This window comes from Rhinolophus ferrumequinum, chromosome X, assembly GCF_004115265.2.
Source record: "Rhinolophus ferrumequinum isolate MPI-CBG mRhiFer1 chromosome X, mRhiFer1_v1.p, whole genome shotgun sequence".
NCBI classification, from domain to species: Eukaryota; Metazoa; Chordata; class Mammalia; order Chiroptera; family Rhinolophidae; genus Rhinolophus; species Rhinolophus ferrumequinum.
The window spans coordinates 3,913,769-3,926,149 of NC_046284.1; the positions used below are offsets into that span (position 1 = coordinate 3,913,769).

Genomic DNA, 12,381 nt, shown 5'->3' on the forward strand with positions numbered 1-12,381 from the left:
CGAGAAGGGCCTTAAAGACTGTTGCAGAGACCAAAGACAAACCTGGTGACAGCCCTCTTAAAAAAAAAAAAAAAGTTGGCTCTTGGTAACAACAGACATGACATTTTCAAAGTTCTGTGCATACTCTAAGAAAACTTGGTGACACACTTGACGTCCAAAGTGGTCTCTGCCAAATGCTAAGAGCTCCTTATTTTTGACTTCATCACCGCTTTTGTTTCTAATGAAGTTCAGAGTGTAGTTTTTGCTAATAGAACCAGACCCCAGAACGCGCAGCCCAGCCTCAGCCAGAGCATAAATGGGGACTCAGTGGAAATCTGGGATTCATCAGGACCACGTCTTGTAGCTTTGATTTATAGACAGGCAAGATGCTTTTTGTACAATGTGATATCTGCAGCCCCGAAGCAGCATCTGGGGAGAAGCTGGAGAGTTGCTTGGCTCTGCCAGCATTTCCAAGAGTGAGACTCAGTGTGGATAGCATGGCTTTTGGCGACTGAGCAATGATTGTCTTCTGTTAAATCTCTTCTCCTTTTCACACCTGAAGACCTGACAGAGAAGAAACCAGAAGGGAGTTAATATATGTGACTCAGCTCAGGTGAGCAGTTCAGGACCCTCCTCCCAGTGAAGGTGATACTTCTCCGCTGTACCTCAAAGCTCAGCAAATGTGATCATCCAACTTCAGTCCTCAGGAGCCTTCAGAGAAAGGATTCCCAGGAGTTGGACTCCCGAGGACAGCCCCAGGCAGAGGCCGAGGCCCAGCAGAGTGCAGTCGTTTTCCTCTGTATTGTGTCCTCTTAGACCAGGACTTGAGAATTCACCTCAGCTAACATTCACTCAGTGCCAAACACGTGCCCAGAAAGCAAATAGCACTGCTCTGCCCGACTCCTCTGTATACCCTCTGGGATTTTTCTGAAAGTCACTATCAAAAACCACAAACCCCTAAGTCTTCTTTCTGGAGATTTGAAGGTTGGGAAAATCAGTTTTGCCTGATACTGTTTTCATCCAAGGAATTATTTTAAACCTCAAATGTTTCTTTCTCTGTTATATAATGGAGAGAGTGTTAACCTTGAAGTTAGACCTATCTGAGTTTATATCATAGCCCTGCCACTTACTATCAGGTGACCTTGGACAATGCTCACTCCTTATTCCTAGCCAACCCTTTGGCCTCAGATCCCGTCTCTAATCTTCGTAGTGACTTGCCCTAGTCTATCCGTGAGTTAAGAATTCCTTCTTGGCTTTGCAGCTGTAAAAGATCTACTCCATAGTCCAGAGGAAGCAAAATGAGGGTTTACACCCTATTAAGTTTTAATGATATTTTCTGCAACTTTTCATTTATTTTTCCAATTATTTCTCCTCTTTTAATCCTATGAGAAAGGTAGATCGAGGGCGTTACCCTGTGGTGAAATTCAGGGAATGTACTGGTTGATCAGCCATGTGCTTCAGTCCCAAACTCTCTTTGGAAGTTCAGAGAAAGGAATTTGTGAACAATCGGGGAATGAGTCGATGTATGTAAAGCACTTAGAACTATGACTGACACATAATAAACACTCCTTGGGAAGGAGCTCACTCTTAAAAACAGCTCTGATCCATGGCTTGAACTTGGAAAAAGCTTGTTCCACCAAAGCTGTGTTTTCAGTCAGTCTTCAGCAGCTGGTGCCACCATTTATGCCGTCCCCTTCACTGCCATGTCTTCCACTTTACAATGATTGCGTGAGATATAGATGAGCTACTTTTGTATCCTATCCCATGTGGTATTTGACCCCATCCTTCCCTATAAGAAAGTCCCACACACAATGAGTCTCCCATTCCTGTAGGATTTGTTTCTTTTATCTTCGAAGGGTGTATTGTTACTAATTTCTCAGAACATGTTTAGAATAATTCTTTTCATGAATACTCAAGAAGTCAATAGGGAATTAAGTAGAAAAGGCTGAGTCTCTTTTCTTGGGTCTTTCTTAACTCCCTTTTCATCTCTAAAAGTTTTACCTCATTAAAATCGGGCTGTCAAAAGTCAGTCCAGAGATCATGGGCCTATTATCTCTCCTTTCTCCTCTCTTAAGAGAAACTATAGTTTCCCCCAGGTTTTCCTCCCCAAGCCCACTAGTTGTATCTGTAATTTGTAGTCCTGTTTTCACAGAACTAATGATATCCGTTAATTTAATAAATACTTACAAAACTTTTATTACACACAAGGCAAAGTTCTAGGTACTGGGGATACACCTATAAACAAAACAGAGACCCTTATTTCATGGATCCTATATTCTACTGGAGAGAAACAGATGATAAACAATTATATCTATTTGTCAGGTGATGATAACTGCTCTGAAGAAAAATAAAACAAGGTAAAGGATTGTTACCGTATAGAAGAAGGTGTTAATGATATTTAGGCAGACAACCGAATAAAGCCATGGTAGATATCTTGGGGAACAGCAGCAGGTCCAGGAATAGTGAACAGGGAGTGCAGATCCCTGAGGCAAAAGTGTGCTTGGCATGTTGAACAGAAAAGAGGTCAAAGTGGATAGGGTTGAATGAGCAAGGAGGGTCATCTATTTAATTTTTCTCAGAGGGATACTAGTAAAACATAGGTTAAAGCTCATCATTTAAAAGAGATGTGAAGTGAGGTCTTTGGAGGGCCCACGGACTAGAGAGGTAAGTGGATTCTTCCTATAACAGAAATTGCCAGTATTTCCACATTAAAGCTTGGCTCCAAGGTGTACATCTGTAGGCCAACTTCAGGGAGGATGTTGCAATCCATGTTTACTCTAGGGTTATCCAGGCTGTTTTTATTTTAGTGAGGACATCCAACAGGAATTGTCCTCTCTCTTTTTCTAGACTTTACTCATTTAGAGAGACAGAGAGTGATTTTAAGCCTACTGAACATCTTCTCTGAGCCCTGATTGCCAGATCTGGTCTCAAAAGCCTCCCAACCAATGTTTCAGTCTGCTTGGAGGAGGCAGGACCTGTAGACAGCACCCTTTCTAAATGGAATTGGCAGCTCTCATTACAAACCCTAGAAGTTAGTGAGCCCATATCCATCTTGGGGCCTGGATAGCTCCTTGAAAAAGAGCAGGCTCTAAAGAAAGTTTCGTCAATGAGAAGTGAAAAATGTGTGTAACTAGAATAAAATCATTTAATCCAGAAGAGACCTTGAAGAGCCATCACGTATGAACTCTACAATCCCTGATTTGCATAACACAGCCACTTCATCCCTTCTTGCTCCAATATTAACCTCCTTCCCTCCCTCATTTCCTCCGCCCTCTTCTTCCATCTCCCCTCTCCCTCTAAGGAAACATGGGTTTAAGTCTTTGTTAGGGTTGCTAATAGAATAGTTACCATTTATTGAGCACTTAATATGTTCTAGACTAGGCTCTTTACATATATTTTCTCATTCAGTCATCACAACCTTATGAGATAGATAGTATCATTATCCTCATTTTGCAACTGAGGAAAAAAATGAATGAAAAAAGGTGAAGATAGTCTATGTGAATTATGGGATCCATTCAAAGAAATAAGCTATGCATTATTGGAATCCCAGGAGTCCCAGAAGGAGAAGAATGGGAGAAAACTTACTTAAAGAAATAATGGCTCAGAACTTTTCACATTTGGGGAGAGATGTAAAGCTAACAAAGTCCTTCAAAATTTCAATCCCGAATAATCTCCAAGACACATTATAATGAAACAGTCTAAAATTAGAGACGGAAAATTTTAAAGGCAGCAAGAGAGAAAAAAAATGCATATATAAAGGAACGTTTTATACGGCTATCAGAATATTTCTCAGAAGTATTGAGAAATACTTCTCAATAGGAGACAGTTGAATGATATATGCAAAGTGCTGTAAGAAAAATACTGCCAACCAAGAACAACTCACCCAGCAAATCATCATTCAGAAATGAAGGAGAGACAGTTGACCACACAAACAAAAGCTGAGGGGGTTCATCAACACTAGGCCTCCCTTATAATAGTGAAAGGAGTTCTTCAAGCTGAAATAAAAGGACACTAATAAGTAATATGAAAATGTAAGGAAATGCTGAGTGTGCCAAAAAATGTGTATACATTTTAAGAGATGTTATTTAAAATGTGTATACATGTTTTTGGCACCCTCTGTATAAAACCTATTGTTAAAGGTAAGCATTGTCAAATTCAGAATACTCCAATACTGTAATATGGTGCTGTGTTAATCAAGTGGCTAATATAAAGGTTAAAGGGCAAAAGTAATATTTTTGCTGCAATAATTTGTGAATGGATGCACAATATAAAAAGGTATATTATGACAACAAAAACATAAAATATTGTGGGAGATGTAAAATGGTAGATGATTTGTATGTGATTAAAGATAATTTGTTATCAGCTTTAAATATACTGTTGTATCTATATTTTTGTTTATGTAAGCCTCATAGATTTATAATGACTAATAGTGAGGAAATTGAATCAATAATCAGAAATCTCCCAACAAAGAAAAGCCCAGGACCAGATGGTTTCATCAGTAAATTCTACCAAACATTAAAAGAAAAATTAATACCAGTCCTTCTCAAACTTAAAAAAAAAAAAAAAACATTGAAAAGGGGGGGAATACTCTCAAACTAATTTTATGAGGCCAACGTTACCTTGATGACAAAGCCAGATAAGGACTTACAAAAACAAAACAACAACAACAAAATTCTATAGGCCAATATATCTGTTGAATGTAGATGGAAATTTTCTCAATAAAATACTAGCACACCAAATTCAACAGCACAGTAAAAGAATCATACGCCATGATCAAGTGGGATTTAGCCCTGGGATGCAAGAGTGGTTCAACATATGCAAATCAATAAATGTCATACACCACCTTAATAGAATTAAAAATCATATGATCATCTCACTAGATGCAGAAAATGCATTTTCGAAAATTCAACATCCTATTGTGATAAAAAATAAATCTAATAGTAAGTATTGAAGAGATATATGACAAGCCCACAGCTAACATCATACTCGATGGTCAAAGGTGGACAACTTTCTCACTAAGATCAGGAACAATAGAAGAGTGCTCAGTCTCACCACTCCAATTCAACATAGTATTGAATTCCTAGCCAGAGTAATTAGGCAAGAAAAAGAAATAAAATACATCAAAATTGGAAAGGACTATATGTAAGTTATTTCTGGTGATTTTTTTATTGAATGCAAGTCATTGTTAATTTTACCTTCTTGGATATTGGCCATTTTTGTATTCTGATAAGTAATATTCTTGAACTTTTTCCTGGGATTCAGTTAAGTTACTAGAAAACAGCTCGATGCTTTCAAGTATTTTTTTTTTTAAAGTCTTTGTTAGGCAGAAGAAAAGTAATGTTTAGTCTAGGGTTATTTTTTCTTTACTAATGAAGCAAAGCTTGTCTGTGTATTCTACCCAGTGTCCTATGAATTATTTTATTTGCCACTGTGAGTAGTGAGAACAGGAACTCTTCCAGAGACTCTGTGGTCTTAGGTAATTGTTCCCTCTAATTCTATCATGTTCTTGACTCACGCATATGTGTTGATAAGAAGTCCTCTTTAAGACTTTAGCTGAGCTCTCTGTGCAGCTCTCTTCTCTTTGGTACTCTATCCTGAAAACTCTTACTTTGCCCTCCCCATACTTGCAACTCAGTATCTTCAACTTAGGGAGACTGCTGGGCTCCCCCTGAGTTCTCCCTACGTTATGTCCTGCAGAATCTCTCCAGGCTGTAAGCTGGAGCAGTCATGGGAGCTCATCTCATTTGTTTTTCCAGTCTCTTATGGATCACTGTCCTTCATTGCCAGATTTCAAATGCTTTGAAAACCAGTGCTACATGTAATTTTTATAGTTTTTTTTTTTTTATTGTTTCAGGTTGAAGATGTTAATTTATCTTAGCTGGAAATAGAAATAGCTATTATGGTATTTTCAGGTGACACTTTGGCCTTTCATATAAGAATTTTAAATGTGTTTATCTTTTGGCCCAGCCATTCCAGTCACTCTTCTAGTTCCTAGAGATGGAGCAGTGAACATGATGATATACTTCCATATAGCTTACAAATGAGTGGGGAGACAGACAACAACAACAAAATAAATAAGTACCATATACTATGTTATAAAGTGATAAGGAATGCTAAGAAGAACAAAACTGAAACAGGAAATGGGAGTAGGAAGCCCTGGGTAGAGGGAAGCATGTTAAAGTTTCAGATACATTCACCTGGAAGGACTCATTGCAAGGAGTATATTTGATCGTAATCGTTGTGGAACTGAGAGAGCAAGCTATATGGATATTTGGAGGCAGAGCACTCCAAGTAGATGAAACCCTCAGTGCAAAGGCCCTGATGTGTTTGGTGAGTTACAGGGGATATTTGTAACAACTGCTACCGTGCCTAAGCAAATGCTCACAAAATTTATAATATGATACCGATTTATAATATGTCACTAATGGTGGTGGAACCAGAAATATGACCTAAAACTCTATGGCCCCGAAGCTCTTCTGCTTGCTACTATGTCATATTATCTCTTTCCTATGCCATGAGACATTGAGACATGTGCTGCCTTGTGATTGTTCTTGCATTTTTCTCTATCATTGCCCAGCTTTTACACAGGCTTGCCTTGTGTCCCCACTCATGTAAGTCCTGTGACTATGCAGCCTATGTTGACTCTTGTCTGATAGAATGTTGGGCTCCGACATTTCTCTTTGCAGTAATCGTGGGGGTTGATTGCATTATTGTACTGGACAAGGGTCCCCTTCCTCTCTCACCACTAATATGTGTCCTCCCAAAGTGGTCATTCTCTCCAGGGACAGGAAGATCATCAAGGACTTGTGAGAGCGTACATAAAAATTCGAATCACAGCTGCTGTCTCATTAATCCAGCACTTTTTACATCTTCCAAGGCACTTTGTTTTTACCCCTCCCTTTTTTAAATAATATCCATGGTATGAAATTTTGAAAGATCAAAATGATAATAGGGATGAAAAATAAGTTTACCTTCATCCTTTCCTCAGCTACTCATTACTCCTGTTGTAAGGTAAACAATGTAACCAGATTCTTTGGTATCCTTCCAGAAATACCCTAACCATACAGTGTGCCTTGACTACCCTTTTCACTTGATTCTTACCACAGCCTGTGAGGGAGGTGGTCCTCTCCCCATGTTATAGATGAGGAAGCTAAGGCTCAGAGACGGGAGGTAACTTACCTGAGATTTCCCAGGCAGTAAAAATCCAGTACTGATATTGTAGTTTTTGTCTGTATTCTTTTCTCCACCTTGAGAAGTGTCAGGTCCTGTGTCTCAAACATGGTAGAAGGTTTCTAAATACTTGCTGGAAGCCAGAGTGATTACGAAAATTCTCCCAATTCCTTTAGTCATATTAGAATCACTATGGCAGACTCTAGATGTAATGTGTTGGATATCGAATCACAGTTAGCATTAGGGAGACAGAAACTTGATCTTTCTAATTGTTTCCTGGAAATATTCTCCCTTTACAGATCTATTCAGGTCCACCTGAGGAAAGTGCGGCACCCCCAGTGCCTCCACCTCGAGTGACAGCAAGGAGGCACAAACCAATCACAATTTCAAAGCGCTTGCTGCGAGAAAGGACAGTTTTCTATACTTCTTCCGTGGATGAAAGTGAAGGTCAGTACTGATGTTTACCTTTTAGCTTCTTAATGGTGATTAGACATGAAGAGGGCAGAAGAGGAGGTGTGGCTGCTTTTCTCCATGTAAAGGTAGAAGTTTTTTGAGTGCTGGGCCAGGCAAAGCAAGGTTTTAAAATTTTGTACCCCGAAAGTAAGTAAATCTTTTGGCAGTGGATAGGACAGTGATAAACCTGTATTGCCAGCTACCATGATCTTTTAGGAGGCCAGTGGAAAATCTAGGATGTTCTTAGATTTGTACCTCAATATATTGAAAAGGGTGAGCAATGTGCTTGTTGAATGTTCTGCAATTTTAAATTCAAATCCAGTTAACATGGTGGAGTGATGGCAGCAAGATGGCTGACTAATAATTTCCAGAGCATGTCCCCTGACAGTCACATCAGTTTGATAAACCATCCATGCATAAAAATACCTTCATGAGAGCTATGGTAGCCAGCTGAGAGATTATGCCACCTGGGTAGAACACAAAAATAATAAAAGGGGCATTGCAGGTAGTAGGAAGAGCATTTTCATATTACCCATGCCACCCCTCCCTCAAGCTCACAGTGAAGTTCTGAGGTAATTAGCCTCCACATGAGGGGAGGAGAGTGAAGTGAGCACCCAACTTCACCTTGTACCCAAGCACAAGGCCTACCCCAGTGAACCTCAGCGCCAACCCATTCCTCATTGGCCCAGGCTCCAGGCCTACTTCTGCAGACCCAGACTCTTAGCTCAACACAGTGCCAAGCCAGGCCTGTGACCCCAGGCTCCAGGCCACCCGCCATAGCCCTAATCTCCAGGATGCAGACCCAGCCTCCAGGCTGTGCCCCTGTGGACCCAACCTCAAGGTCTGTCCCAGTGCCAGGCCAGCCCCCTGGCCCCAAGTTCACCACAGCAGATCCAGGCTGCAGGCTTTTCCCCCTGCTGACCCAGGCATTGAACGAGCTTACCCAAAGACTCCAGCAGCAAGCCTGCCTGTGGAGCCTGCCAACTGGCCCCCACCAAGAATCTCTGGTTGTGCTGACTTGGTAGAGGGCTTTCCTTGCAAAGCCAGTCTGTAAAGACTAGAATATGTGCCTATTTCTTCAAATAGGCAAACACCAACACAAGACCTCAAGGATCAGGATAATTAGAAAAATATGACACCACCAAAGGTGAGAGAAAACTTGTCCAGACAAACAAATGCTGAGGGAGTTCATCACCATTAGACGTGGTTTACAAGAAACGCTGAAAGAGGTTATTCAAGTTAAAGCAAATAGACACTAACTAACAACATGAAAACCCGTGAAACTATAAAACTCATTGGTAAAGATAAATATATAGTCCAATTCAGAATATCTTAATACTGTAATAGTGGTGTGTGAATCACTTTTAACTGTAGTATAAATGTTAAAATACAAAAGTGTTAAAAATAACTATAACTACAATAATTTGTTAATGGATACACAATTTAAAAAGATAAATTATGATGTCAATAACAAAATGTAGGGGAAGGAGAAGTTAAAATGTTTTGTATTTGGTTAGTTATTTTGTTATCAGCTTAAAACACTGCTATAAGATGTTCTAAGTGAATTTCATGATACTCACAAATGCAATCAATACCTGTAGCAGATACACAAAAGAGAAAGAAATCAAAGCATACTATTGCAAAAAAAAAAAAAAATTCAAATCATGAAGAAAGACAGCCAGAGTGGAAGAAAGGAAATACAAAAGAGTCAGAAACAATTAACAAAATGGCAATAGTAAGTTCTTACCAATAATTACTTTAAATGAAAATGGATTACATTTTTCAATCAAAAGACCTAGAGTGGATGAATGGATAAAAAATGAGATTCAACTATATGCTATCTTCAAATGACTCACTTTAGCTGTAAGGACACACATAGGCTAAAAGTGAAGGAATAGAAAATGTGTCCATGCAAATGGTAACCAAAAGAGAACAAGAGTGGCTATAGTTATATCAGACAAAATAGACTTTATGACAAAAACTGTCACAAGAGGCAAAAAGGTAATTATGTAATGATAATCATATCATTTGTCAAGAGGATATAACCATTGTAAATATGTGTGCACCCAATATCTGAGCATGTAAGTATGTAAAGCAAATATTAACAGAAATGAAGGGAGATATAGATAGCAATAGAATAATATTAGGATTCCAACTTATACGTAGACTCTAAAAAAGTCAAACTCTTAGAAGCAGAGAGTAAAATGGTGATTACCAGGGACTTCAGGGAGGGGAATGAGGAGATGCTGATCAGAAGGTACAAAAGTTCAGTTATGCAGGATGAATAAGTTCTGGAGAGTAAGGTATAGCATTGTGACTATGGTTAATAATACTGTATTGTGTGCTTGCGATTTGCGAAAGAGTGTGTCTGAAATGTCCTTACTACATAAAAAAATCGGTAACGTGAGGTGATGGATATGTGGATTAGTTTGATTGTGGTAATCATTTCACAATATATCCATATATCAAAACATCATATTGTACACCTTAAACATGTACAGTTTTATCTGTCAATTACATCTCAATATATCTGGGGAGAAAATCAGCTCATGTGGGTTGAATAACTGCAATCTGTCAGGTTCAGTGCTAGGTGCTAGGTAGAACTAAGACACAGTCTCCGCCCTTAGGGAGTGTATACGCTAAATGAAGAGATAGCTGTGTGAACAAAGAAACACCATTCAGTGGAATAATTGCTTAGTATGGGGACTGCACTCATTCTAAATGGGCCTCTTTCCCCAGTACTCTACTGAGACCAGTTTTGTCAAGGTTACCAACAAGTTTCACGGGACCAAACCAAATGACCACCCCACTATTCTCATCAGACTCAGCTCGTGAGCAGCATTTGGCACAGTTGATTAACTCCTTCTCAAAACCCTTTATTCACTTGGCTTTCAGGACACCAAACTCTCCTACTTCACTAGATATTCCATGTCAGTGTCTTCTGGTTTTCGTTCTCTTCCCAACTTCTACATGTTGGAAGGTCCCAGAGTTTCTTTCTCAGTCCACTTCTCTACGTTTCTTGTGTGTTCTCATTCAATCTCACAGCTTCAAGTATCTTTTAACTCTGAGGAAGATTTCCAAATGTATATATCTAGGACGGTTATCTCCCCTCTATTTCCATCTCAAACTCGCTGCTCAATAGCTCTATCCTTGGGTACACATGAGCATCTCCAATGTAAAATGTACAAAACACAACTCTTGACTCCTTATTTTTCCTTAGTGTGCTCTTACTCTGGTCTCCCGTCTAAGTAATTGGCAGTACCAGTCACCCAGTTGCTAAGGTCAAAAACTTTGGAATCGCCCTGGATTACTCTCTCCCTCTTACTGTACATCCAATCCATCGGCAATTTGCTGTTAACCTCTACGTGGGCATTGTATGCTAAACCCTACTAATTCCCACTCCTGCCTTCCTGGTTGAGCCACCATCATCTCTTACCTGGGTGGCTCCAGTAGCTTCCAAACTAGTGTCCTGACTTCCTGCCTGACTGTAAACCATTCTCCACAGCAGCCATTCAAGACATACATTCTTTTAAAAGTGTAAATCAGATCATGCCATTCCCCCTGCTCCAAATTTTCAGTGACTTCTCTTCCTGTTTAGAAGAAAATTCCCACTTCATCCTGCCTTGTATGATCCTCCGTTGCCTCTCTGACCTCATTTCTGAGCTTCACCGTCTGTCCCCTTTGTTCTCTCTGCTCTAATCCCATTGGTTTTGCTGTTCCTTATATGGGTTAAATTTATCTAGGGCCTTTACATTGGCTGTTCTCTTGGCCCTAAACATTCTTCCCCAGAACTTTGCAAGCCTCACTCCTTCCGTCAGATCTCTTCTAAATGCCATCTCTTCCGAGAGACCCTTCCTGAGTACTCTGATAAAATAGTTTTTTTCTCCTCCTCCTATCCTTTGGCACTGCCTTATTTTACTCATATTACTTGCTACTATTTGTGCACATGTTTATTATCTGTCTACCCCATTAGAATGTAAAATCTACTTTATCACCGTCCATTAGAACAATTCCTATAAATTACATGTGCTTAGTAAATACTTGTAGAATAAATCAATGGGAATTTAAAGAATAATGATGAGAAAACTGATTACTCAGCTTAAGGGATCACCTCCTTCATAGAGGAGGTGACCTGGCATTTGGGAGAAAGTGGAAGGGAACATTAAATGCCTACTCTATTGTTCTATAATCTCATTTTTATTGGATAAATTTATTTATTTGTTTATTCACAATATTCCCAAATATACACCAAAGAATATCATCTTTTTGCCAGCAGAAATTGTTTTCATTCATTCTGTATCCCTGGTACCAACATGGTACCTGGCATATCATGAGTCCTCAATAAATGTGTGTGATAAATAAATTAAGTGGGTGTTAGTAGACCTAAAGTCCAATTTCATCTTGGCCACAAGCTCGCTGAGTGACTTGGGCTAGTCACTTTCCCATTCTGGGTTTCAGTTTGCCCTTCTGAGTGATGAGGTCTTCGTGCCGGAAGAGCACCAGTGGGATCACCTGGGCATCATCACCCATGATGATGAATATCATCATTCATATTTTTACCTATTTTGTTTACTGAGATAGAATTCATATGCCATAAAATTCAGCCTTTGAAAGTGTACATCAGTGGTGTTTAGTACATTTACCAGCTTGCGCAACCATCTAATTAGGGGGCATCTTCATCACCCCCAAACAACCCTTTGCTTCCCAGTACCCCACTTTCCCAGCCCCTGGTGATCGCTAATCTACTTTCTGTGTCTATGGATTTGCCTATTCTGGACA

General features: G+C 39.6%; 1 protein-coding gene across 5 annotated transcripts in view; it reads left to right on the plus strand.

Annotated features, from left to right (window-relative positions):
• The window catches only part of OPHN1 (oligophrenin 1), a 301,975-nt gene that overhangs the window by 266,623 nt on the left and 22,971 nt on the right, over positions 1 to 12,381 (plus strand). For all 5 annotated transcript variants that reach the window (XM_033108306.1, XM_033108316.1, XM_033108323.1 and 2 more), the window contains exon 20: positions 7,449 to 7,596. In XM_033108306.1, coding sequence (XP_032964197.1) covers positions 7,449 to 7,596 — 148 coding nt within the window. The remainder of the gene's footprint in view (positions 1 to 7,448; positions 7,597 to 12,381) is intronic.